Source organism: Canis lupus, chromosome 11 (assembly GCF_011100685.1).
Source record: "Canis lupus familiaris isolate Mischka breed German Shepherd chromosome 11, alternate assembly UU_Cfam_GSD_1.0, whole genome shotgun sequence".
Taxonomy (NCBI): Eukaryota; Metazoa; Chordata; class Mammalia; order Carnivora; family Canidae; genus Canis; species Canis lupus.
This window is the reverse complement of record NC_049232.1, coordinates 68,864,039-68,891,745: the sequence shown is the minus strand read 5'-3', so window position 1 is coordinate 68,891,745 and position 27,707 is coordinate 68,864,039. Positions and strand designations below refer to the sequence as shown.

Here is a 27,707-nt window from a genome sequence, read left to right as displayed (position 1 = left end):
CGCAGCCGGGGGGCCCCGGGCCAGGACAGTTAGGAGGTGGAAGAGGCGGAAACGGAGAAAGCGGTGCACCCCTGGCTACCTAGGGATGGGGCGGCCAGGACACTCTGGGTGTGCCCGTTTCGGCCCCCCCCTTCTCCCCGTTCCTAAGAGTCTGAGGGCTGAGTTGCCTTTGATGCATCTCTTCCAACTCTCTGGGGCTACTGCCCCGGCTGCAAATGCAGGCATGGGCGGCGGTGACCCCCAAGGGCCTCGTCAGCCCTGCCCTTCTGCCCTAGTTCTGCGCCGTGGCCGAGGTCTCCGGAGACACGTGCCTGGGTTCGCCACCTGACACTCCTCGCCGAGGTGCCGGGCCAGCTCCCTAGCTCACGGAGGCCCACGGAGGCCCACGGAGGCTCGGCGGCTGGCCGGGACAATTCCCACGGGGCCCCCACACGGTGCCCAGCCCTGATACACCTGCTCCCGTCTCTCAGGTTTATGAGGAGCGGAGCTGGTCTGAAGGCAGGTGCAGGAGGATCCCGCCCACGGGAGCAGAACTCATCTGCTCAGACTCGTGGAAACTTGGACCCGGCCCCAAAGCCCTCCCACACCCCCTTTGGGGTGCCTGCTTCACGGAGAGGCTGAGAGGGGAGGGCAGGAGGAGAGCAAGGGGCAGAGCACAGGGAGCACGGCCCCCAGCCCCTCCACCCCAGCGTCGCCATCCCTTAGATGCTGCACGACCAGGCCAGGGGCTGCCCTGGCGCCACCCCGCTCTGGGCCCCGGGGTCCCCCGACTCCCACGTCCAAATGTGGTTTGGCACCGGGTGAGTGCAGCAGGAGGACTGTGTGGAGGACACGTGGCACGGGTGGCCTCCCCATGGCAACTGGGAAGAAAGCGGGTCAGGGGCTCAGAGGCCTGTGCCAGCTTTTCTGTTGCACACTCAGACCACGTGCTCCCTGGGGTCGGGTTCCCAGTTCTAACTGGGGCGGCTTATGTGGATTCATTTCCTCCTGTGGCTGGAGAGGTCTCTGGCCCCCACACCATACCTGCCCCGGGGCCTGTCATCTCAGTAACTCCCCCACCTACGCACACCCACTCTGGCCTTGGCCGCCAAGTCCAGACACTGGCCTCAGCTTTGCTCTCCGAATTCAGAGCCGGGCCTTGCCCCCCCGGCCCACCCCGACCTGTGCCTCCACAGCCCCCCATGCTCTACCTGCCTCAGATCTGCACCTGCCTGAGCTCCACCTGAGTTACAAGGAAGAAGCTGGGGAATACAGATATAGGGGGGCCAGAGGGGAGGCAGGAGAGTGCAGGGGAGTGGACCTGGCGAGAGAGCAGCAGCCACAGTGAGGTCGCCGTGCGGGTGGGGGTGCGGGTGCGGGTGCGGGTGCAGGTGGGGCTGGTTCGCATGCAGATAAAACACAGTGCAACAAGGGAGTATTCAGATCACCTTATCACCTTTCAGTCCGGGCTGCCCCACGTTCCCCATCAGTCCCTGCAAGACAAAGGCCAGATCCTGCGATGAGAGGGGGGCTCCAAGCCGCGGAAGCCCAGCGCCCTGCCTGGCACCCACCGGCTTGCTGTGTCCACCAGTGCTGGGCGCCCCACCCAGCGCTCAGTTTTCCCATCTGTGAAGGGGCCATGACCCCCAGCTCGGAGGGCCATGACGTGGAGTGAAGGAGCACGAGAGGGGGCCGCTGACTCATGAACCACAGCACTCTGAACGAATCCAGGGGAGAAGGGGGCCGAGGGGGACAGATGGGAGCCTCGTGCATCGTCACCCGCATGTTGGCCAAACGGGATCGTTCCCGGAATGAGGTCTGAGCAGTGCAGGCCACTCTTTCCTGCACGCCCAGCCCACCCAGGGACGCACCAAGTCCACTGTGTGCCGGTACAGTTTCTATGCCCCAGGTGATGCCCCCCGTTGACCTTTCAGTGCCTCGACATCTGGCCCCACAGGAGACTCAAGCTCAGCACAAGGACTGCTGTGCAAGGACACATCAGCCATAAACGACATACAGATGATGACTGGTTCGCTCCCGACCTGCCAGCTTCCACCCAGCACCCCGTGAACCCCCGACCTCCCCTCCCCCAGCACTGTGCCCAGGCACCCTTCCCTCTGGGTTGCGGTGGGTCAGGGGGTGCCTGGCTGGGAGCAGACCCCGATTAAGGGATGGCTCTGGTTTACCTTCACGCCCTTGGGTCCTGGATAGCCAATCGGACCCAGTGCTCCCATGTCGCCCTGCCAAGAGAAAGAGAAGAGGGCACGGTGAGGAGGTGGCTCCCGGGCGTCTGGCCTGGGAGGGATGATTCCCAACATCCCCTCGCCTGGGCTTCTGAGGACACAACCCCACTGGCTTTGTCAGACCACCTGGTCTCTGCGGCTCGCTCACCACGTGCAGGATTCAGGGAGGCTCACGGCTCCATGCCTCAGTTTCCCCATCTAAAAGGGGGACCAGTGCAATGTACCTCCTAGACTTGTTTCAGGAAGAACTGACCTACGGGTACGAAGTGCTTGGCACGGTCCGGAGGCATTTAGGGCTGTTCCAGCTGAAGGGGCTCTACTGGCACCAATGGGTGAAGGCCCCACACAACACAGCCTCGAAATGCCCCATCGTGCTGAGGTGGGAAACCCTGGCTGACAGATGGGGTGGCTGGATCCTGTCCGCACAAGCCCACCCTCTCTTCCCCTCTCGGGTCCTCACCTCCTGTCACCCCCACCGCCGCTGCCCCCAGCCGCAGCCATAACGTTAAGCCCACGCCCCCTAAAAATGCTCTCTCCTCTCCCTTTTCCATCTGTTGGGACTTGTCAACGTGTCTGGCGGCTATGGGTGCTCAAGGAACGCCCCTGACCTCCCTGGGCCCCGGTTTCCCGCATCCCTGCGCCAGGCTCCGCAGGGGCCCCTGGCAAGTGCTCTGCAGCACTAGGGGAACAGCCACAGCCGGGGTGTCCTGCGGGGACTGCCCTGAGATGTCTCAATCACATCCCTGCCCGACCCGCCACCAGCAACGGGCCGTGTGACCTTGAGCAAAACACCTGTCCTCTCTGGACCTCGGGAATCCCCCACCTGATTAGGTCAAACCGAACCCTCTAGCTGAACCTCTGCCAAGCAGTGGCGCTTTCAGCTCCATCATGTAATCTTCTGGTGAAGGAAGCACGGCCTCTACAGGTGAGGAGACGACACGAACTACACTGTCCGCCAGGCAGGGAGCGAAGCACCTCACCTGCCTCGACCCAAGGACTCCTCACAGCAGCCCTTGGAGAGCCACCCTACTACCAACCCCATTTTACAGATGGGGGACCCGAGGCTCCATAGCGTTAGGACTGGGAGGAGCTGGGATTCACACCCCACCCACCCGGCTGTCCATCTCCAGACCTTCCAGGCAATTCTGAAGTCGCCTCGGGAGAGGAGGGAGAGAGGGGAGTGAAGAGGCCAGGGTCCGAGGAAAAGCCAGCCCTCCAGAGAAGCGCACTTCCCTAGGCCGTGCTCGGCCTGTCTCTCCCTCTGTTTCCCGGGCTGAAGGGGGCCGGGCTGGCCTGCCCAGGGTTCCCCGTGGTACGCGATAAGCCGAGTAGGCTCCAGCCGGGCCCGGGCGTGGGCAGGCGACCGGTCCGCCGCTGCAGGAACACGGGCTCCTCCCTCCCGCTGCAGGCCCCAAGGTGGTACCCGGCCCCGGGGCCCTGGGGAGCCGCAGCAGCACCACACTGGCCGCCCCGGTGGCCCCTCCAAGGACTTGCACGGGCCCAACCCCACGGGGCAAGGGGCTCGGCTGCGGGCGAACGGGGAGAGGGCGGCGGCTTGCTCACGGCACAGCTTCCCCTGCTGGCAGGACCCCAGGGCCGGGCTCTAGGAGCACTCGGGGGAGAAACAGAGAAACTTCTAGGCCACTCCCGCCTCCCCGCCCAGTACAGCCCGCAGAGCACCACAGCTCTGGGCTAGACCCCGTGTGGGCAGCCTGGCCGGGCGACACACAGCGGGTCACGTCCTCACAAGAAAAAAACGACGAGTCGCGGCCTGCACCGGGCCCCGGGGCCCCTTCCTAAGCTCCCGGACGCCGGCTACACATCCTGCCCTTCGTCTCGCTGACCTCACCAAAACACAAGCAGGCAGGCCGGCCACCGTCCACGGGACTCCTGCTGCGAGTGGACGCCGCGCTCCGACGTCAAGGTCCGAGCTGACGCCGGCCCGGGCTGCCGGCCCTTCGCGGCGACCCCATCTCACGGATGAGGACCCCGAGGCACACGGAGAGCGTCACTCACTCTAGACTAGGCAACAGTCGGGGGACGGGGCAGGCCCGGAGCCCAGGTCTGGCTGGCTGGCCGGCCCCGCGTACTCCAATCCGGGGCCCTGGGATGCCTCTCCTCGTGGCTGCCACTCACAAGCGACGGGGCGGGAGGTCATGCTTGATTCAGAAAGTGGCGCGAGCTCAGCTGGACCAGCACACGCCGCAGGTGTCCAGGTGGGCTGCCGGGGGCCCCTGAAAGGACACCAGGAGGCGGGGCTCCCACCTCTCTTCACACCTGTCCTACCTCCCTGCCCTGCTGCTCCTCTGCAGCTCCGACACCTGGGCCACCCGCTTCCGTACCCAGAACATTCTGCTCTGGGCTCCTGTTGTTAAAGCGCCCTCACCCTTCGGCCGGAGCGCGAGGATCCCTGCCCTGACCCCACGGGCCACTTCAGGGCCCTGTGTCAGGTCCTGCAGCCTTTGCCACACGGGGCGACCATTTCTGTGTGTGCCCAGGCGGCCACCGCCTGCCCCCCGCCTCCCAAAGTGGCTTAACCACCGGGTGCAAATGACGCTCACATTTATGAACCCTCTAGGGAGGAATCCATGGTCCTAGAACTGTCTTTGAAGGCAACAAGGCCTCTTTCAGAAACTGATGGGGCTCGGTAGCTTGGGGACAGGGACCTGGGCGCTGTGGTCTTAATAAAAGCACCATCGCTCACACAGAACATCCCCTGGCGCTGTCTGGTCCACACTTACTCATCTGCTGTCTCCAGAAGTCACACAGAGCTGAGTGGGTGATGGACACCGGCCCTGCTGGTCCAGCGCTTCGCTGTGTGACCTCGAGCAGGTGTCTCAGCCTCTCTGTGCCTCTGTTCCCTGAAGTGTATGATGGTAACCCCACTTCCTACCCTCAGAGGCTTGCTATGATCATTAAACACTTAGCACCAGGCCTGGCACACGAGGCTTTGCTAAGTGTCAGCGAGGGAGGCTCCTGAGCCTGCTTTATCACGAGGAAACAAAGCCAGATAATCACGGACCGACAATATGGTGGGCCCGTCCACTGTGCCCCATGTGCTGGATTTTGGCCAGACCACATATTCTTTGGGTCTCATTAGACCCACGGAAGAGCCAAAACTCCCTCTGTGTCACTCCAAATCAAAAAGACAAACCTTCTTTGTTCGGCAGATGCAGGAATCAGGCACACTTTTCTTGAGGGCCAGCCAAAGGGTTTCAGTTACTCAAAGGGGGCCGTTCTGAGGCGGTCTCCCCTCGGAGGCTGCAGGGGGCCAGCGGCGGCGTAGTGGCATCCGGGTCACACCGACCTGGGCTGCAAGTCCTGGCTGGTGATCTCGGGCCCCAGCCTCCCTAGCTGGGTGACGGGGCCGCCGCCCCCCGCAGGGATCTCAAGGCCTCCCGCCCACCCCCATCTAATGCAGGTGAAGCACACACAAAACAGACAGATGCCCCATAAATGTTGGTCTGCCTCCTCACACCCTTCTTCCCGCCTGCAAGGACCTATGGGGGGGGGGGGGGCTGTAGGGAGGGTGACAGGGGATGTTTTAGCTTCCGTCTGCATGCACACTGCTTCAGCTGACCAGCCAGAAGGCACTGAATCAACCTGAATCTCCACTAAAATGATTATCAATATGTGGAATTCCCATTTGCTCAGCTAAAAACCCACATCCTCTGGAAAACCAGAGGTGACTCATGATCCCTCTTCCCCCTTTAACTCCTGGTTAGAAAATTCCTTTCCTCTCCAACTCTCGGGGGAGGCCACTATTCTCCATCCGGCACCCCCGCCCCCACTCCCGGGGCACAGAAGCTGCTGTTTCCAAAAATCCAGGGCGGGCGGGGGTCCCTGGGTGAGAGAGGGCACTAGTCCGGGGAGCAGCGGTGATTTGGCAGGGTCAGGTCTGTGCCTGTGACTCTAGCACCACCACCACCATCACACAGCAGAGGGAATTTTATAACAGGGGAAGTGAGGCTGAAATGGCAGAGAAAGACACAGGCCAAGAGGGAAACTTGAGGAGGGGTAGGTCAGCAATTTGGACATTATGAGGGGGCACACGGTCTGAGGAATGCAGGGACACCCCAACTCCAGCCATTCAGAAACGGGATACACGGAGGAGCGGCCTGGATTAGGAGGCAGAAGGCGTGCCTGTCCAGCATGTCTCCATCTTCCCCTGCCTTGTGGATGATCTTGACCGGGGGCGGGGAGGGGGGGCCCAGTTTCCCTATCTGCCAAATGGGATTCCCCTCAGAGAGCCCGTGGCTAGGGCTGCCAGGCTGAGCAAACGAAAATACAATTCGCCCAGCTAAATCCAAATGTCAGACAAACACCGAATGCTATTCTAGTATAAATGTGTTCTAAATATTGCAGCCGAAATTCAAATTTCACTGGGCGTGTTGTATTTTATCTGCCAACCCTCCCTGTGGAAAGCAAAGGGGAGGTTAGGTGGGAAAGAGCCTCGGAAGGAGTCAGGAGGGCCACGGGCAGGGCCTGAGGCTCCAGAGCCTGCATTCATTTGGCCAAATGATATTCTTGCTCCTCTCGGGACCCATATAGGGGACACCAGGACAATGAGGAGGAGAAGCACGTGCCGACGATGAAAGCCAGGAGAGCTGGCTCCCTTCAGGGGAGCTTGTGGGAACCGAGAGCATTTAGCCTGAAGAAGGAGCCCAGCAAGGACAGAGGACAGGCATCTTTATCTCTCGAAGAGCCTCCCCAGGGGCAGGGGAATGACGGGGGCTCAGTGGGCAGGAAAGACACCCACAGCGAGCGCTCTGCAGAATGGCCCGGGCTCCCACGGGAAAGAGCGCCCAACACCAGGCCGCTCAAGCTGGAGTGTAATCACCACGTGACCAGGATGTTCCAGAAGGCGTCCCCGTGAGCTTAGAGGAGGCGGGACGGCCAGACTTTGGGGTCCTCCTAAGCTGGGGTTCTCTAACTCTCGTGTGGATACTCCTTTTCCAAAGCACTAGCTCAGTGCCCCGGGCCAAAGAAGATGCCCAGCAAAGTCCTGCTGAATGGACAGCGGGGATGACGGATGCCCGCCTCATGGGTGGACATTTCCCTGTCCCAAGTCAAGGAGATGTCGCTTATGTTGCTTGTCAATCACACCCCCTCCTTCCCACTAGTTCCAACGTGAGTTTGAAATCTTTCTCCACACAGTGATCTAGAGGCCTGCTACCACGCATAACACGTGTGTGTGCGCCTATGTGTGAACTAACAATAACTATTCTTATTACAACTAGCACCTCTCGAGTCCTCACTGTGCACAGAGCACTTTATATGTGCTAGCTTCTTTAAATCTTCACACCAGAAGTCTAACTTGGGTACTCATGTCATCCCCATTTTGTAGATGAAGAAAGTGAGACACAGGGAAGTTAAGAAATTTGCTCAGAACCCGAATTCAACAAGTGGCAGAGCTAGGACCCCAAACCCACATGACCTGGTCCCAGGGACAGCGCCAGACCGTGGGCATCTGTGGTCCTAATAAGAGGGATCTCATCTTATGGAGGGGGCGCCCTGGGGCCCTGGGAAGTGAGCCGTGGCTGAAGAGCACAGAAGCAGGAGGAGGCGAGGCTAGGGACCCTCTGCCTCCACCCCTATCCTGCCCAGGTTCTGCACTCACCCACCTGGGTGGGAGCATGCTGCCCCTGGGGCCCTCTAATCAGGACTGGCTTCCCCTGAACAACGGGGTCCCTGAACTCCCCCGGGGCCTTCTCCAGCCTCCCACTGAGCAAAAATTCTTGGCACAGTTGCTGGAGTAGCCAATGCTGGCAGCCCATTTGTCCAACAAGGGAATGGTCTACTTCTGTCCCTCTGGGGCCCCCCCGGACTCAAACCCCTGAGGAGTGACCAGAGGACAGAGCAAAGGGGGAATGAGACCCTTGGGAAAGCTCTTAGAGTCATTTCCCGGGCCTGGACCTCTCAACGGGCTCTTGGCAGCTTGACCCAGGGTCAAGGTCCTACTGCGAGGGCCCAGCACGAGGCCCTGGCTTTGGCTGCTGGAACCACTCCACTCGGCCTACCCCAACCTGTGGGGTCAGAGGTCGGCCTGACTCCCACCTCCCCATCCACGGGCCTCACTCCCAGGAGTATCAGGGGGTAATCGCAGTGATGAACACAACGATATTTTCCTCTGATTGCACACTTAGTAAATGCTGGGCCCGGTGCCAAGGACAGTCCGCGTAAGGCCTCGGTTACTCCTCACAACGCCCCCTCCCACCGCCAGAGTAGTCAATGATCATCGCCATCTTACAGATGAGGAACTAAGGCTCAGAGAGGGTGACTCCACGCAGGCCACACAGTCAGGATGTGGCAGGTGGTCTGGCTCCAGAGTCACTGAACTATGCAGGAAAGGGCTCAGAGAGGGTGAGCCATCTACCTGAGGACCCGCGGCAGGGCTTTCCTCCCTCTGCTTCCTGGCCAGACTGATAGTTCCTGCTCCCCAGCTCCTCCTGGGGTTTGATGAGAGGACCTTTCCCCATCAGGGCTTGTTGCTTACCCCCCACACCCTGCCTCTTGCCCCCGCCAACCAGGCATCTGGGTACTTACAATGAGGCCGGGCACTCCTCGGGGCCCTGGCAGGCCCAGTTCTCCCTGCAAATAGAAAGAGACCAAAGGGGTTACTTGCCCTGTCTCCCCTCCAGCCACTCCGACCGTGCTATCCCCCCATGGGCACCTGGCGGGATCCTTCGGAGCTGACCATTCCCTGTGCCTGATTAGTGACTCTCGGAGCCTGGCCTGAAGCTTGGACAAGAAGACCCTTCCCCCTTCTGCCATCGGCCTTCTGCATCTGTAAAATGGGGAGGCTGGATTTCCAGACCCAGGATTTTCCACTTGTCAGTGTCCGAGAAGAGGCACAATCCTGATCACGACAACAAAGATGTGCCTGGTGCCTGGCCCAGGTGTCACCTCACCTTCACTGTGCAGATGGCAAAACTGAGGCTCGAGAGGGATGGGATGTGGCCAAGGTCAAGTGCAAGGAAATAACACAGGGGCGAGGGCTCTGAGCTGAGAGCCACGGGGCCGGCCTCTGTCCCTCTGTCAGCTGGGAGGTGCTGGGGCCCCAGAGGAGCCCACCATCCCCACAAGGAGGCTGTCGGTCTCTGCCTCCCGGGGCCTCCCTTCAATGGCTTGCACCAGAAAAGACAGGTGGAGGGGCTTGGATCAAGTTCAAGATGCAAAGACATGGGGCAGCCCTGGTGGCTCAGTGGTTTAGCGCCACCTTCGGCCCAGGGCGTGATCGAGTCCCACGTCGGGCTGCCTGCATGGAGCTTGCTTCTCCCTCTGCCTGTGTCTCTGCCTCTGTGTGTGTGTGTGTGTGTCTCATGAGAAATAAATAAAATATTTTAAAAAAAGATGCAAAGACATGAATAAAAATGGGGGGGGGCTCTAGAAATGCCAATCATCAGTGAGAATTGCCAAGCCCCCTCCAGGTGATCGTCTTGCCTCCCGTGTGCGCCGACAGGAGGCCGTCACTACAGACGAGAGGGGGGGAAGCAGCCCTGCCTTTGAAATGAGGGAAGCGAGGCCCAGGGAAGGGCAGCGACTTGTCAAGGTCTCAACAGCTGCGTGGCCAAGCCGGGGCGGCTCATCAGGTCCTCTTTCTGCTCCCCTGGGACCTGAGTATGAAGACCCCGCGGTCGACCCCAGATGCCGGCCTCCGGGATGACATCACCTATTATTAGGGCGCCTGACCCGGTAACTGATACACCGGAGAGGCTCTGATTTCCCACCACCGTGCCTTCGCTGGTGACCTATCCTCCCCAGGGAATGTCCCCTCACCTGTCTCCTCACCCCAATCCAGGGTCACCTGCCCTGGATTCCTGTCTCTTTATCCCTCCTCCACGGCCCCCGGGGCCTTCAACCCCACATGTCTCACTGTGCCTGGCATGACGGACCAGACAGACAGCCATGAGCTCCTCGAGGGCAGGCGATGTGCCCGCGGTGACCTGCTGCTCACAACCGCCCCATCCCCGCTCCCAGCGTCTCGTTCTGTCCTTGCACCAGCCCTCTGACCCCCAGATTTACAGACCGGGAAACTGAGATTCAGAGAAGGGAACCGATGTGTCCGGGTGATGCAGCAGGATTCAAACCTGAGTCCGTGTGGCTCTGAGACCAGGGCTTAGGCCCCAAGGGGAGCTGGGGTTAGCCCAGGCTGGGGCGGGCTCAGGGAGCCTTTGTGGGATTGAAATCAGTGCCTAATCAGGGGCTGATGGCAGATCCAGCAGTCACCTCTACAGAAAACACAGCTGGCCACAGCTGCTGAGGTGGGAAGCCCCGGAGAGATGGGGGAACACGGCAGGTGTTTGTTCCTAGTCTGCTCCCCCCGGCAGAGAAGAAGCTTCCCCTCCCGCAGAGCCCCAGCCTGGGACAGGAAGGGGAGGGCGGGCTAGTACCTCAGGGCAGGCTGACCTGGCTCCTTGATGGGCCTCCCATTATTTACAAACTCTATAAACATGCCTCTGCTGAAGATTGTTTAGAACTCAGCTCTTCTTCCCTTACAGGGCCTGCAAACCATCTGCTCCCCCAGGGCGCTGCCGTCCCATAAACATTTCTGATGCTTTGGAAGATGGTAGTAGCCCTGGCTTCCCCAGTGGGGGGCGACCCGAGAATCTTCCTGAGTCCTTGGAGATGGGCACGGTCTGGGGCTTGGGGAGCAAGGGCTCGGTGGGCTGGAGGACTTTCCTGGGGGGCCCACGGCGGACAGGAGCCTGGGGTTCAGAGGTGGCAGGGCTGGGATTTGATCCCATCTGTCTGACCCCAAAGCCTGGATTCCTCAAACCCGCTGTGTGCTTGCTCTGGAATCTCTTTCCTGTTCCCAAAACTTGAAATACTTACGGGGTTTCCATCCAGTCCTGGAGGACCTCGTTCCCCAAAGTCTCCAGGAAACCCCTGAAGGCATAAAAGAGAGAACAAACACCTACAGATTAGTGTTTTTATCTGTGGGGCGGCTTCCATCCGAACCCCTGGGGGCACATAAGGACAAGTCCACGCAGGCTCACTCCTTGGTTCTGGGACCTGAGCAGGCGATGGGGTCACCTCCACAAACACCTTCACGTGAGGAACTTCTCAGGGACTGGCTACTGGGGAGGGGCCCACGGCTTGGGAGCCCTTTCCTTGTCTACATAGAATCTGAGAAGAAATGAATGCCTGGCTCCGCAGCATGGAAATACCCACCCCAAACCTGACCCCCCGGACGGAGGAGGCGGGAAGGACGAGAACAAAGGTCAGGAAGCGGAGTCTAGGCCTGACCCAGCAGCTGACTTGCTGAGCAGTTTATGGACATCCCTTTACCCCATGAGCCTCAGTTTCCACACTAGGCAAAGCAGGGAAGGCCTCTGCAACATTTTCCAGCTCAGACCTTCTGCGGCTGTGACATGCTCTTCAAAAGCCGCCCTATGCAATCACGATCCCCATTTTTACAGGTAAAGAAAGAAAAGCTCTGGAAGCATAACTGTCAAGGTTACACGAGGTCACACGGTAGGTGACCATCGGCCCCCACTGCTGAGGTGAGTTTCAGAGGCTCAGAGAGGGGCCAGGCCACCCAGCCCAGTCATCCCCTCCCTAACCCCACTCCCTACTCTCCCGGGAGACAGGCAGCTGGAAAAACATCAGCTGTGGGGACACCTCTGAGGACCAGGGTAGGGGTGAGTATTTCACTTCAAAAGGGGAAAAAAAAAGTCTCCAAGCTTAGAATTTAGGGAAACCTGTTCTTCCCCTTTGCTTGAATTCAAATCGTTGTTTTTCCAGGGAAATTTAATAAAAAACACAGCACATGTTTCTCTGACCAGGCGGATGCCTGAGCCGTTCAGTCAAGATTCCTCGCGGAGGATAATCTGCATCTGGTTTCTACCACAACTGGGGGGATCCGGTGAGTAGATTAAACCTAAAGGACAAGACCCAAAGCAAGGACAACGTCTGTCCTGGCTGAGCAAAGAGACCTTGAAATGGTGTGTGCGTCCAGGCCTTTGTCCTTGTCCTCCCTATCCAGCTGTCCCATTCTCCTCAGATCCCTCCTCTGCCAGGGAGCCCTCCTGGATCAGAAGGGCAGAGGTCGGCATTCATTCTGCGGGAGGTGTGGCTTCGTGCAGACAGGAGGACGCGAGGACAGAATCATGAGTTTCGGACCAACCCAGGCGCTGTGCACACAAACCTTCACTTGCCTTTTCCATCTACCCCTGGGGAAAGGTTAGCAGTCCCATTTAACAGATGGGGAAACTGAGGCTCAGAGAAGCAATGTCACCTGGCTAAGGCGAAACAGAAAAGAAAAGCAAGTTTGTGGCAGCGCTGAGCCCAGGCCCCACCTCTCTGAACTCCGTCAAGTTTGTATGAGCTGCACACAGGCCGGTGACGGCACGTAGAGGCCGCTCGAATGTGTGTTCGGCTGGTTTCAGAGAGTGGCAAGGCCACTCATCTAGGGGGTCGTGTGTCTACAGGCCCATCTCCAGGTCAAGTCTTTGCGGGGGGCCATCTGACCCTATCTAAGACTCCTCTCCCTGCAGACCTCGGGTCCCGCTAGCAAATTCCAGTCTCCCTTCAACCCAGCCCCTGTTGTCATGCTGTAAGGGAGACCCTCTCCCCCGCCAGGACCGGAGATGTCGGCTAGGTGGGCTGTGGTCAGGGAGCCTTCTGAAGGCATTGCATTTCTGCCATCACCTCTGGGGGCTGGGGTTAGGGGCCTGGCAAGAGACGAGGACCATCCATCAGGGGATAAGGCCAATGCCGTCCAGGCAGGCACCTGGCCAAGTCCACATGGCCCATGGAGGGCAGGACTCAGAAAGTCTGCGCTCTGCTCGCCAAGTCCAGTGTCTGGAGACTAGCTGTGGCTCGCCTCCAGACGGGCTGGGTGACCTTGGGCAGACCCTCACTTGACTCACTGTCTTGCTCAGGCTGTGGGCGGGGGTGGGGGGAGGGGGGTTCTCTAAGAACACGTCCCAACCTCTAGATGAGGCCTGGATGGAAGGAGCCTCTTCCCCTTCCACACCCTAAAGCCGCCCAGCCTGGGGCAAGATGAAGACCTTGTCAGCATCCCCTGGGGCGCACACCCTGGCTGCAATGCCCGGGGGCCACCAGGCAGGTGCCAACCCCATGGGCCTGCGTCCGGAGGCCACTTTAGGCTGGCTGAAGGACTCCAGCTGCCGGGCCAGCCTTCCTCCCCACGAGGCTTGGGCAGCAGAGCAGCCCGATGCCAGTCCCAGCTCTACCACCCACGGGCCTCTGCAGGCCTCAGTTTGCTCCGCTGCACAATGGGGGAGTACAAACAGGATGAGCTGAGGTGTCACACGGAGGGTAACCCTTGCTGGCAGCAGCAACGTAAAGGCACATCTCTGGGGCATAAGCAGGGGAGAGACCATCAGAAAGGTCAAAACCCCCCAGGGAAGGCAACTCTGCAGACCAAAAGGAGCCCGAATACAGCCAGTGGCCGACAGCAGCAGGGTAAGAACAAGGATGGGAAGAGCAAACTCCAGCAGCCCGGTGAGGTGGGTAATTAAGACCATAATGGTTGGGGGGGGGGGGAAGAAGTTTTAAAAAGGAGCTTTAAAAGTTCTAGAACAAACCTGTGATTGGAACAATCTCTTAGACGGAAAGACCGTAGCTGTTCTTGACACCCACACCTCATTGCCCCCCTGGGGAGACGAAGGCCCATCACCCGCTGGCCTGTCTCACCCCTCCACCACTGGAGACACAGCCCAGGGGCCGCGATGCTTCGCCCCTCCGGCTGTCAGGGAGGCGGCCGCCAAGCTAGACGTGTGGCCCCGCGTCCTGCCCCTCGGCACCCCCCTAGCTGGCCTTGTGCACCGAGTGCAGTCCCGCCCGCCCTGAGCTCCCCGCTGCGGAGGGCTGGCCCGAGGCCCAAGAAATGAGCTCGGCGCCCTGCCGGGGCCTCAGCCACGTGGTGTCTCCGCTTCCCCAGGTCGGGGGCCCCCGGGGAACTGGACGCCTTGTACTTAGAGCAGAACAAGGCTCAGGAGGAGAAAGGATCAGGCTCCAGGACGGGCCTCCAGGTTCAGTCTCAGCTACAGGAATTCAGAGGACTAGAGGGGGTAGGTGGGGCAGTCCTTGTCGCAGCAGCGTGCCAAGGCCCAAGGAGGCCGCTGAGGGCCACCCCAGCCACTCCCCTGCCTCCAGGCACCGTCTACCCCACCCATCTGCCCAGGAAGGTGGGCTGTGGAGGCAGAGGAGGCATGAAGCCTCCGCAATCAGAAGCCCTACTAATGCCTCGAAGGCTCAGCTTCCTGACCTACAAAATGGTCTGTCCTGCCAACTCCGCTGGCAGAGCTGGGCCCAAGAGGTGAGGTGTCGTCATGCAGCCCCGGCACGCTCCACCGCGCCAGGGCACGCTAGCCTTGGCTTGTACCAACAGCGGAGAATACAGAATAACCTCTCGGAAGAGCCAGCAGAGGGATCCCGGGGGCCTCCTTACACAGTTGAGATTCTCTGCAGTCGGGGAGATTCCTGTGCAAGCCTAACCTGCATCCCTCCTGCTGCACTCCCAGTGGGCCACCCTCCTTTTGCGAGCACGTGCGCACACCAAGCGTGCGGACATGGAAAGACCCCTTGAGGTCAGGATGCCGCGCAGGTTTTCACTCTGCCCTTTTGGAATCCACTAGGGAGCCCGTCCAAGAAGAGTCGCATCGGGGAACAGGGAGATGTAGGAGAGCCTGGTCCAGTTTTCGCCAGACAGGGTCACCAAGGGCCCTGGGAAGAAACCCCTTCAGCTCCAGCCCAAATTTGTAACATCCTATATCTGGCTCCCTCCTCAGGAAACCACAGGTTTTCACTCTAGCAGCGAGAGGCGATGGGAGCGTTAGCCGAAGCCTCCCTTCGGAGTTCAAGACCGGAGTGCAGAGAGGAGTGAGAGGCAGAAAGCGAGCAAGGGGCCCGGGGTCGAGCCCTGACTGCCATCGAGTGCCGTGGGACGTCGGCCAAAGGACCGGCCTCCCTGAGCTGTGCCAGCGGATGCGTCTGACAAAGAGGCTGGGCCGACTCCTCACGAAAGTGCTGTTGTGCTCTGACCTCCAGAGTCTCCACTACGGCTCCCCTGAGCCAAAGATTCCCACGCACCCGCCTTCCCGACCTGACACTTGAAATTCGGCTCACTGGAGAGAGAGGAACGACACAGTCACCCCGGCCCTGCCAGAAATGAGGCCAGCCGGGATGGCATGCGGGGATTCAGCTCATTCTCCTGACATCTCGCTAATAAATGCCTAGAAATCAGCCGGCCCAAAGCTCCGACGAGAGGGGATCTGCAGAAGGAGCGCCCCCACCCCCAGGGCTCAGGAGCGGTGGCCCCGGTGGGGGGGGGGGGCGGATGGCGCTACCAACCACTGAGGGAGCATGCGGCCCAGAGGATGGCCAACTCGGAGGCCTGGCGTGGGCAGAGACAAGGCTGTAGGGACCCGGGCATGTGGGGTCCCAGTCCACACACTCCTGAATCACATCCAAGGCCGGGGGCACCTGGGGGGCTCCGGCAGTGAAGCGGCTGCTTTCAGCTCAGGTCGTGATCCCGGGGTCCTGGGATCGAGCCCCTGCTCAGCGTCCCCGCTGCTTCTCCCTCTGCCCCTTCCCGTCCCCCTGCTCCTGCTCTCACTTGCCAGTGTGCGCTCTCTCTCTCTCTCTTTCAAATAAATAAATAAATAAAATCTTAAAAAAAAAATGCATATCCAGTGCAGACCCTCCTGCTCTTTGGCCGGCCATGGCAGCTGGACCAGGGGCAAGGGAACTGTGGGGGCCCTCGGGGGGGACTGTGCGGCCACAGCGCTGTTTTGCCGCAGAAGGGGGTTTCCTCGCCCCCATGCCTGAAGCCCCGGTGCCAGGGAACACCCCCATCAGGAAGGGCAGGGCAGGATCTCAGAAGTTAATGACAAGGAGCAAGGAGGCAGAAAGGGGGTTGGAGTCTGGTGAGACCCCCCGAGGGCGTCTGAGCTCGGGTTCCAGGTCTGGGAAACAGGTGCCGTCGACCTCACCGCGGAAAATGGGGTTCGGGGGAGAAGCATAGGCAGTCCGGATGCCACACAGGCCAAAGGGCCTCAGTGAATGTTGCTTTGGGGGATATGTTTTGGCCACAAGTGCTGTCCCCAGCACCCGGCACACGGAAGGTGCCCCGTAAATTTTTGTTGAGTGAAAACCGAAGGCCTGGTCTCATCCCACACCAGGTGGCAAAACGGCCCCGAGCACCTCCGACCCGGTGCTGCCTTCCCGGGCGAGCACCTTGGGTGGCCTTCAGCTCCAGGGAGCAGACGAGTGTGTGGCAAGGAGGGCGGATGGGATGAGGAGGTCACTGGACGCAGGAAAAGCGGGAGGTGGAAGAGGAGAGCTGGGCCCTGGGCCCGTCGGCAGTCCTCGCGGCGGCAGGGCGGAGAGGCAGCCACGACACGCCCGGGTTTCCAGGCCCTTCCCTGCTCCACGCTCAGGAGGCTCCAGAAGGCTCCAGAATCCAATCGCTCGCTAGCGATGCTCTGGGGCAAGAGGCCAGAGCTCTGGCTGCTGCGCTCCAACCCAGCAATGACCCTCAGGAGCCTCCGGGCCTCGGCCACGTCATTCACCCCCAGCCGCACGCCCCCTCTGCAGAGCAGTGGCAACGCCTGGTGCCCTGGCAGCCTCCCGGGACAGAGGCTCAGCAAACCCCTCACGGGTGGCTGGCTCTGCAGGCAGAGCTGGGTGAGGCGACAGGGCCCAGCTGACCTCACATCCAAGCAAGCTGATGGCCCCTACTCAGCAACTTAACCTTTGGGAAGACAGCTCCAGAGAGGTGAAGCCATTGGCTCAAAGTGACACAGCACAGACAGCCTCAGCCACCCAGGGAGCTCCACACAGGAATGGTGGCTGCTACTGTGCCCGAGCACTCACTGCGCGACAGGCACAATGACCTCAAGAGCTAGAAGATATTATCCCCGTTTTTCACAGGGGAAACTTGCAATTCAGAGGCTTTGAGCCAACCATGCCCCCAGGGCCTTTGCCCCTATTATTCCCTCAACCTGAAAGCTCTTCCCCTGGGAGCCAAAGGCTCCCATTCCCACCTCATTCAGGTTTCTCAAGAATTCAAGAGGAGGGGATCCCTGGGTGGCTCAGCGGTTTAGCGCTTCGGCCCAGGGCCTGATCCTGGAGTCCCGGGATCGAGTCCCGGGATCGAGTCCCGCATCGGGCTCCCTGCATGGAGCCTGCTTCTCCCTCTGCCTGTGTCTCTGCCTCTCTCTCTCTGTCTCTCATGAATAAATAAATAAAATCTTTTTAAAAAAAGAATTCAAGAGGATTCCTGGATCAATTCACCTAACAGTCTACACCCCAAGCACTCACGGTCTCCCTACCCTACTCCATGTTAACGCTCAGCACCCTCTGACATTCACTCATTCATTGCTCATTCCCTTGTCCAATCATTGTCTGTCTCTCTGTCCATGGAAATGGGAACTTGTCTTGTTCACGGCTCAGCACTAAGCATAGTGCCTGGTCCACGGTATACACTCAGTATTTACTGGATGGATGGATGGATGGATGGATGGATGGATGGATGGATGGACCTCCTTGCCCAAGGTGACCTGGCTTGAGGAGCAGATCCGGATGCCAGCCCAACCCTCACAGATGCCAGGTCCTTGCCCTGAAGCACTAGGTGCTACTCCTTGCCCAGATCCAGGTGTCAGGTGTTAGTAGGCCTCCAGGCGCAGAGGGGCTGTCGGCCACAGGAAGGTCTGGTCTGAGGACGAGGTGCCCCTCTGGTCCTTGAGTCCAGGACCTGGATCTTGCTCTTCTTTGTATAGCACACTTGGCCCCACGGGGCCCGGATCCATACACACTACAACAGGTAAGATGCCCGTGGACTGCGTGTCAACCCCAGAATCACAGACAAGCCCCTTTCTGGGCACCATGGGGCACTCCTGGCCACCTTCTAGCCACCTCTCAAGCTCCAACCTCCCTCACCGTCCCTTCTCCATCCACCACCAGCAGAGGGAAGTTCAGACCCCAAGGTGACGATGCTTCCAAGCATAGGGATGACCCTGTGGGCAGCCACACGGGGCCTTCGGCCACCAACAGAGGTCGGGCTGGAGAGAAGTCTGCCTCAGTTATAGTCTGGGGTCTCCCTCGGCTGGCAGCAAGGACGCCAGACATACCACTCCAAGGGGAGCCTCAGCCTCCCCTTGTGAGTAATGAGATCATTGGAATTCACGTCTTGCCCACCGGGTGAGGATTCTAGGGCATCTGCTTGTACAACATTAGTGCCAGCCAGGGAATCCGAGAAGCCGACTTGGTCCACCACTGAGATCAGAGGCCCTGGAGGCGAATGGGGTTGTTAGAATCCTGGCTCCCTTGTTGATTGTGAAACCGTGGGCAGGTTACTCAACCTCTCTGTGCCTTGGCTTTCTCTTCCTGCCAAGCAGGAGGAAGACGATTCCTGCGCACTGGAGAGTCATGGGCAACGCCGAGACTCTGGGGTCACGACCCTGGGATCGCACCTGCTGTGGGCCTGCTCACATGCCCCATCGCCCTCTGGCCCTGTATGTGCACGGCCACCCGCAAGTGACGTGAAGCCACCCCAAGACAATATGGAGACTGAGGGTTTTCCGAGATAGGAGCCCAGACACGGGATCTAGCCATGATCCCCCCCAGTCCAAGCAGGGCCCCAGACACTACTGACCCAGACAACAGAAGCCCCCCAGATGCAGGACCACACTGTGGAGCAACTGCTGCACACACGCACCACACACACATAGAGGAACCGTCCTGGAGGGGCCCAGAGCACGACAGGCCCCAGCCACAGCCAGGCGGCAGCAGGACACGCGGCCCAGACAGCCCCTCGTACTGGCCCACACACTCAGAGCAGAGCCATGGCCAAGCAGACAGAAGCAGAGAATGCCCGGGCTGCAGGTGGACAGGGCGGTGCGGCCAACAGGAAGTCAGAGTCACCCATAGAGTCTGCATAATAGACACGGAAAATCTTTACCGGCCTACCCATCTTGCCCCTCTTGCCAGGAACACCAGGCAGGCCCTGTAGGGGAGAGACAGGGAAGAGGTCAGGACACGATTCCACAGGGGACAACCAGTGCTGCCCCAAACCAGCCCCGGAGCCACCCACGAGAGGAAGTCACAGAGGGCCTGGCGCCTGGGCCACACATAGTAGGTGGCAGCTCTGTGCACGTCGGACGGACAATCCTTGCACTCTACGGGGCTGGGCTCTGTGGGCACCTGAGCTGGGCAAATGCCTAGGAAAGCACCCGGTGTCCCCGGTATTCAGCAGGTGCTCCCGCCGCTCTCCCGAGGTCCTCTCTACCCAGCTTGTTATGAGGTGACGAGTGAGTTCCCAACTATGGGCTCAGGCTGGGAGGGGACAGGGCAGAAAGGCCCGTGGGCCATGCGGTCCCTGCCAAGGCTGCAGGAGTACGAGGCGCTGCAGACGGCAGGTAACCAAACGAGCACGCCTGTACTCGGCACCACTGCATACACACAGACGGCTGCCGGGATCAGGCCCTCGGGCTGCAGCGAGCGGACACTTGATCCACAGTAAGAAGCAGGCCCACGTCTCATTCGCTGAAAGCCCTTCAGAAGCTGTCCATGCCTCAGAATCACGTCCCCCTCCTGACCCTGGGCCCGACGCCCACATAACCTCGCCCAGGAGCCCCCCGCACCCCCCAAGCTCGTCTCCTACCATTCCTGCCTCGCGCTCTGAGCTCTGACGGCGTAGACTGTCACACGTGCCAGTCACCGTACCTCCCCGACTTTGTCCCCACTCTCCCTTACATTGGAAGGGACCTGACTGCCTTGACTCGACCCCTTGGCGGGCTCCTATGCAACTCGAGGGCACTTCCTCCAGGAGGGAGTCCAGGACTCCTCCCAGAAGACCGGGGTGGGTAGGCGGGCGGGAGGTAAACAAACGAGGCCTACTCACTCGCTCTCCATCGGACCCTGGCAGGCCGAAGAGCCCCGGGAGTCCAATGTAGCCCTAGGAAAGAGCAGGTAGGGGGTCAGAGGGACCGAGGGGTGGGGTGTGGCTGGCCCGGCCCCGCCGCCCGCGCCCCACTGCCCTCCCACGCCCAGGCTCCTCTTCCTGCTGGTGGCAGCGGCGGCTCCGGCGACTCCTCGACGACACAGGCCTTGAGGCAAGTGTATATGCCCATGGACTGCATGGTGCTGGCTTCCACGATGTAGTCCAAAGGCACATACCCTCACGCCAGGGAAGGGCGCGGGCGCTCTCGGGGGGAGGCCCGCCCCGCGCCGGGGCTCCCGGACCTGCAGAAAGGAAGCTCTCGGCTGGGTTAGATGCTAGAGCGCGCCCGGCTCCGCCCGCCCCGAGGGAGCCTGCCGGGGGGGTCCCGGAATTGGGGCTCCCTCCACCCGCAGGGGCCTGAGCAGAGGTCCCGGCGGCACGCGGAGGCCACTGCGGCCGAGCCCCCAGCGTCGCTGCCGACTGGCTGTCAGCTGCCCCGCTGCACAGACAGGGAAACCGAGGCTCGGAGATGATGCGACACAAGCAGCCTGGGGGCAGCCAGCCGGGAGTCCGAGGCCCCAGGATGTGCCCGGTGTCCTGCCTCCGCACTGTGCCTCCACCGGGCTGGCCCTTCCCCCCCGCAGCGACGGCAGGGCCACCCCTCCCAAGCCCAGCTCGAGCTCTCTCCTCCCGGCTCGTCCCTCCACCCACGCACCGTGTTTACTCCTCAGTTAATAGGATTTACCACTTTCTTCCGATGTTTTATCTTCCATTATCTGTGTCCACGCTTCACGCCCTCATTAGCCTGGGGACTTCTCGGGGGCAGGGACCCAGAGCTCCTATCACTATCTGTGCTCTCTAGATCTTTGTGGAATGATTTAATAATAACGCTCACAAACTACGTTCTCGGGGCTTCGGGGGGCACGAAAGCATCCATTGGGTCCTTGCTGCATCCCCAGAAGCAGGTTATAATCAGTCGGCCCCCTGGAAAGGGGAGAACATTTAGGCCCAGAAGTGAAGTGACTTGCCCAGGGTCACACGGCTAGAGCACGATAGAACTGGTATTTAAGTTCGAGTCAACGGACTCCCAGGCGGGCCTCCTAACCACTCGGCTACACTGTCCCCCGACAAGCAAGCAACCAACACAGGCTCACAACCATCTCTCCTCCCCTAGTAGGTCAAGACGTCATTGAACCTCCTCACCCTCCAGTGATGAACATCCATCACCGTAACGAGGGACTTTTATTGGTCCTGCCAACCAGGGCTTCTATCCCAGATTCACAGATGAGAAAATGGGCTCAGAGAGGTCCGGCAACTTGCCCACCATCCCACAGCTGGTTAAGGGCACGGCAGCTCTCAAAGCCGGTTGCCCTGATTCCATAGCTTGCATTTTATCTCATTCATAAATATGAGGCTGGTGGTGGCAGGGGAGGGAGGGCAGCTCGAGTGCTCCCAGCTCATCCAGGCTGCTCAGGGCCCTGGGACCCAGAGAGGGGGGTGCTGGGGCCAGACCAGCTCTCTCCCCGCATGTGGTCTCAAGATGCCATCAGCATGGCAAACAGCAAGCCACCCCAGATGCCATCAGCATGCCTCTGGGGCCACAGCTCGCGGGAACAGCTGGATAAAAGTAGGGAGGCCCAGCCTCCCAGGACAGGAGCCTCCTCGGCCCCTGCATGACATCACTCATCATCATCATCACTGACATCATCGCGTCCTGAGGAACCTGCCCACCCACCTCCCTGCCCACCGCCCAGATGCTCTAACAGCCACATGTCAGCTCCAGGGATTAAGGCCCAGACTGTGGTCATAAATAGCTTTGGCTCAGGAGTGGAGGACACGTCACACCTGACCCAGCCTGCCCGAGGGCTGTGACCCACTTGCTGAGCGTTCTTGGAGAGGCAGCAAGGCCGGGCCACAGGACACCTGGGTCCCCATCCCAGCTCCACGTTAGGCGTGTAGAGTGAACCGGGACTGTCAGGTCCCCACCATGAACCCAGTTGCCTTGTGTGTAGACCACACCACATTATCTCTTAGACTTTCAAACTCCATCTACCCCCATTCCATGCACCCAGAATCTTCTCCACAACCCACTTGGGAGCCCCCACCTGATAGCCCCTCTTCAGCAGTATTTGCTTCCAAATTCCTGGTATCCCCATAACCATGCTAGAGGTAGGTATGGACCTCACTCCCATCGTAAAGGTGGGCAAACTGAGGCTGCTGGCTACTTGGGGTTTGTCCCAGGGGAGGGAGAACAGATGCTCCATCAGTCTCCAGGTCTGAGCAGCATCACCCATCAGTCACTGCTGTTCTGTCAAAAGTGGGGTCCCCCAGACCTCAGTTGGAAGGGGAGCAGGATTCTAACAGCAGACAAAGTAGCCCTGACTTAGGTCCCCTAGCTCTTGGGATGTGCTGGGGGACAAGGCAGGCAAACGTCTGACCGTGGCAGCTGCGCCACGGGCACCAAGCCGACTTACCTGGCTCAAGGATCCCCCATCACCTGTCCACCCTGCTGCCCCTTGGCTCTCCGGAGAGCACTCAGGGGGGAGGGCAGAGGCACCAGCCCCCCTGCCAGACGCTGTGTACAGACCCTGCACCTCTGACCTCCCATCAGGGGGGACAGGTAATGACCACCCAGGGCCCCACCTGTGTGGCACTTGCCAAGACCCACTTACCCGGCTGCCTTTGGGGCCAGGGTCTCCTACCGGTCCAGGTAGCCCCTGAAACATAAAAGACAGAGGGGCAAGGACATAGGGAAACGTTCTCCCTGCTGCCAACAACCCAGGGCAAGTCCTGCCTCCTCGGGGCCTCAGCTGCCCCCTACCCTGTAGAAAGGGAGTGGGGTTGGGCCTGTAGTCTTCACACTGAGGACCCCACTCTGCCCCAGAGTCCCGGGGGAGTGGATGGGGGTGGGGGAGACTGAGTGGGAGGAGCCCCGGAAGCCCCAACCCCACAGCACCAGAATCCCCTTTCTTCTGCTCTGAGCACCCCGTGCCCTACTACCTTCAAAGAGAGGGATCCCTGGTCCAGCCCCCTGAAAAGCCCTGTCTTCAGGCACCCCCCCCCCATGGGGGCGGCTCCTCAGCCCCCTGCCTGCCGCCTCCCTCTGCCTGGGGTGGGGGTGGGGGGGCACCCGTGGCCATCTCCACATCGTCATGGCCACCGAGCTTCCAGAAGCCATATACTGCACCTGCCTGCCAGGGTAACCTTTGGCCCCTGGGCTGCCCTCAGGTCCCGGCTGCCCCTGCAAAGGAATGAAGAGAAACATAAGGAAAGGAGAGACCTGGCCCAGCTCTGGGGCTGGGGGGCGGTGGGAGACGGGGGCTTACTCACAATGGACAAAGAGAAGGGCAGGAATGTGAGCTGGATGGGGAGGAAGGGGAAGGCACGGGCCTGCTGGGCCCCAGCCCACCCCTCTGTGAAACCGGTCAGACCAGCTCAGAAGGACAAAACCCCCTGTGCTGGCAGCCCAGGACTGAGAAAGCTCTGAGGAGCCTGGCTGGCTCTCCCACGCTGGCAGGGGCTGCTATTTGACTTGGGCCAGTACAGCCCGAATTCCTGCAATCCCCGTGGCGGCATGTATAATATCCCCTAACATCGCCCGGAACAGGCCAGCTATTCATGGCTCTCGCCGGAGTCGGGTGGCTCATGCCAACGCCAGGCCGGCGTGGACTCCAGCTCTTTCAGGCAGATGCGGCTGGGGGAGAGGTGGGGTCGGCTCTGGGGCCCCAGCAGGATGGGAGGCAGAGCCGCCTGGCTCTGGGGCTCACTCATGGCATGGGGCCCAGGGAGGAGGCCAGGGGCAGACAGGGGTGGAGTGGGGGGGGGGGGAGCAAGCAGGGCAGGGCTGAGGCTGCGGCCCTCACCTGTTCTCCGGGGTGCCCCGCTGGTCCAGGATAGCCCTTGTGTCCCTGTGGGGTGGGGGGGATTGAATCAGGAAGGCCTCTGGGCTTGCGGGTCGGATGGCCCAGGCCCGGCCGCCGCACCTGCCTTTGCAGCACTGCACGCTGTGTGGACGGCAGGGGTGTAGTGTGTGTTCAGTGACCACTCGCTGATCGGACCTAGGCCCGTCAGGGTCGGCAGCCTGCTGTGGTTTCCTCTGCCACCGACGGCCCTCGAGGCTGGTTCACTCCTCCGGCAGGGCGTGTGAGTGGAACTGGGATACAGCCCCTGTGTCTGTATCCATCCCTCCCAAATCCAGACGGGGGTGAGCCCGTCCGAAGCCGGGGTAGAGCGAGTTCTCGATGGATGGGTGGGCCAATTAGGACCTTCGGGTCTGGGATACGCTCAACCACCATGGGGTGCTGGGATCTGTGTCAAGACCTGCCCCTTCTCATAAACCCCCTATCAGGAAAGATCTCACACATACCGACCAAATACATTCACCGAAATAGCGGCCTCCCTTCCTCCCACTGGTCCCAGCTCCCTTCTGGGGAGGACGAGGCCACCCAAATGCCTGACTTGTGAAGGACTCTGGCTACAAGCCAGCACCAACCTCGACCCTCGGTCCGCGTGGCCCAACTACCAGGTCTCTAGGTCAAGAGAATCAAACGAGCGTGTGCTTACACGTGGCCCTGGGGCCACCCAGCAGAGCCATTTCCTAAGATGTAGGGGCTCTCCAAAGGGAAACCCCAGACTTCAAGCTTCCATCCCCTGACGGCAGCTGTGAAATAAGACCGGGCAGGGGCCTTGCATCTCAGCCAGGGCAGCCACACAGATCTCCGTTAGAGCCCCTCGCACAGAGAGCCCAGGGCTTGGCTCACACTGTCCCTCACCGCCGCTGAGAACTCCAAAGTTGTACGGCTCCCCCAGAGCGTGATAAACGAGACGATGCCTGCACACCCCCTCCCCGCACTGCGGTTTACCTGAGACTCCACCCACGTGGCCCCCTCTAGCCCTCACACCAGCCAGACGAGGTGCAGCGGGGAGGCAGGGGTTATCATCTGCATTTTCACAGAGGAGAAAACTGAGTCTCAGAGAACTGGCCCCAGTGCCATCGCTAAGAAGCAGCGTGCTCGCACCCACCCCGGGTCCTTCGGACGCCCGAGGCCACAAGGAGAGGCTTTGCCGACATCCCAGGCACGTACAGTTCATGCGTGTAAGCAAACACACACAGGCACACGCACTCAGCAACCCCCCCACCCCCACCCCAGACCCCCGGGAAGCAGGACTCTTAATTATAAACAGCATCGTCGGTTTGATCCAAGAGGTTTGGGGAGTTTACAAGCATTCCTTCTGCACCTACTCATACCTCAGCACTGCTCAGCGATACGATCACATCTCACACGCGGGGCCCGTGGGACTGATGCAACGTGGCCCGTGAGCTTCTTCCACCTGGGGTGCACGTTCTCTTCCCCAGGGAGCAAACTGAAGCGTAGGCCACAGCCGGCGGCTAGCATGCCGAGTGGCTGAGATCTGGGACTATCCTGCTTCGCTACTGGACGGCTGCATGATCTGAGGCCACTGATGTCGCCTCGCTGAGCCTTGGTTTCCCCGTTTGTAAATGGAAATACACGGACTGGCCCATGGATCACATGATATAATGTGTGTAAAGCACCTAGCACAGTCCCCAGCATTGAATTCAGAGGCCTGTAAAGACCTGCAGGCTGTTACCACCGTGAGCTTCGTATTTCATTCATTCACTCATTCATTCAACAAACACTTGCTGAACTTGTATGTGCCAGCATCACTCTAGACCTGGGATGAAGGAGGAGACAACACCCTTTAGCCTCAGTGGAGTTCACAGCCTAATGAAGGAGATATAAAAACAAATAAATATAAAAGATAACATCCGGGGGTTGGGATAAATAGGGAATTGTTTTCGTGAGTGTCACGTTTTAGTTTTGCAAGAAGGGGAAGTTCTGGAGACGGGTTGCACCACGACGTGAATGTCCTTAGCGCTGCTGAACCCTACCTGGAGACACAGTTAAGGTGGTAGATTTTATGTTGTGGGGGTTTTGCCGTAATTTAAAATTTTTTTTAAATTGCAAATGTGCGGTAGTGATGAGCATGATGAAGAAAAGTGAGCAGACTCAGAGGACGCAGAGAGGCCTACTGGGAGGGGTGGTGCCCGCTGGGCAGCCAGGCAGGTTTGCCTACGTGACTGGGGTGGAATGAGTTAAGAGAAAGCCAGAAGCCAGAAGCCAGAGCACATAAGGCATTAGAATGGAGGGAACCCACAGGAGGATTTTGAGCAGGGACGTGTCGTGATATGACTCGCGTAATCGTCCTTATCATCCTCTCTCCACTTGGAACTTGCATATGAGGAAAAACCAGCCAAGCCTTTCCCACGAAGAGTGGAGTCGAGCCTTGAGCTCAGACCGTGTGGCTCCCTCCACTCAGGGCAACTGCCCTCTCTGAGCCTCACTGTCATTCTCAGCCTGCCTCAGGGTTGCTGCCAAAAGCCAGGGCAATAACGGGGGAAGAATCCCAAGAGAACCAAGAAAGGGGACCAGGGGGCCTCTGAGCATCACCAGCGCCTTTGGCTTCGCCTGCAGCCAGGAAGAAATCTGCTGGAAACCAATGCTTCAGCAGAGAAGTGTTGCCAGGGAGATCCCAGAAGGTTTCAAGTGAACCCTTTACTCAGGACATAGGAAGAAGGAAATGTGTGATAGGATAGGGACAGTGGCCGGCCCTTTGCCCGGCCCGGTCCTAGAGCCTTAAATAAATACATCAGCTCATCAAGTCCTTGCGACCATCCCTAGCGGGTAGGAGTTACCATGCACGTGTGCCACACGAGGAAACGGAGGCTCAGACAGGTGAGGAGCCTTTCCTGCGGCTCTCCGGCCTACCAGGGGCAACGCCAGGTGTGACGCCAGTCCCTAGGTCCTAACCACCCCATCACGGGATAAGACATGCTCACGGCGGCCCGACGCCCACATCCAAGAGCCACAGGGCCACACAGGGAACGACCCCCTTATGGTCCCTCCTCCCCAGGACAGAGCACGTGGATCACCCCGCAGCTTTCCTGGGGCAGGGGACAGCCACGGAACCCTAGAGTATCTGAGTTGGAGGGGACCTGAGCCATCAATCCGCCCACCTTTGTCATTGGACAGGCTTACCAGGGGGCAGGGACTTGCCCAAGGTTACTGAGCAAATTATGGCCAAGCCCAGACCTGGACTCTAGACCCTCCCCCCGCCACCCGCCGGGCTGTGCTTTGTCCAACAGGCCACGATTCCTCGGTCTGGTCCAATCAGTGGTCCCTGAGGGCCTTGCACGTGGCTGCGAACGACCCACCCCTCCCGGCTGGCTGAGAGCAGCAGAGACGGAGCACGGCCGAGGCACGGGGTCGGGCTGGGGGGCGCAGGGGGGCTCCTGTGCCCCCTGGAAGTACCTTAACAGTGTTTACCAAGCTGGGGCCAGCCAAATAGCTTCAAATGACAGGGCCCCAGGACCTGGAAGAGTCTAAATCATTATCTTCTCCTGGGCCCCGGCAATTACGGGGTAGGCACTTACCGCAAGGTGGACCCACGGGCAGTGATTTCCCCGTGGGTGCCCGGTGCCCGGCCGGTACCAGGGCAAGCGCGGGTGCTTCAGGGGAGCTCCGGGGACCACGGAGTCTGTAAGGGGCCTC

The 27,707-nt window shown here is 60.1% G+C and overlaps 1 protein-coding gene and 1 non-coding gene across 5 annotated transcripts in view; both read right to left on the bottom strand.

The window, feature by feature from the left end:
- Positions 1-27,707, bottom strand: part of COL27A1 (collagen type XXVII alpha 1 chain) — a 135,127-nt gene that overhangs the window by 66,096 nt on the left and 41,324 nt on the right. For all 4 annotated transcript variants that reach the window (XR_005367185.1, XM_038553205.1, XM_038553206.1 and 1 more), the window contains 9 exons: positions 24,000-24,044; positions 23,324-23,377; positions 22,809-22,853; positions 20,098-20,151; positions 19,156-19,200; positions 11,058-11,111; positions 8,769-8,813; positions 2,166-2,219; positions 1,428-1,472 (listed from right to left, as the gene is read on the bottom strand). Coding sequence is in view for 3 of the 4 variants with exons in the window: in XM_038553205.1 (XP_038409133.1) it covers positions 1,428-1,472; positions 2,166-2,219; positions 8,769-8,813; positions 11,058-11,111; positions 19,156-19,200; positions 20,098-20,151; positions 22,809-22,853; positions 23,324-23,377; positions 24,000-24,044 (441 nt within the window). In the remaining variant the exon portion in view is untranslated. The remainder of the gene's footprint in view (positions 1-1,427; positions 1,473-2,165; positions 2,220-8,768; positions 8,814-11,057; positions 11,112-19,155; positions 19,201-20,097; positions 20,152-22,808; positions 22,854-23,323; positions 23,378-23,999; positions 24,045-27,707) is intronic.
- On the bottom strand, positions 20,314-20,371 carry MIR455 (microRNA mir-455). The gene has a single exon (NR_049230.1). It is a non-coding gene; the product is annotated as a microRNA mir-455 (primary transcript).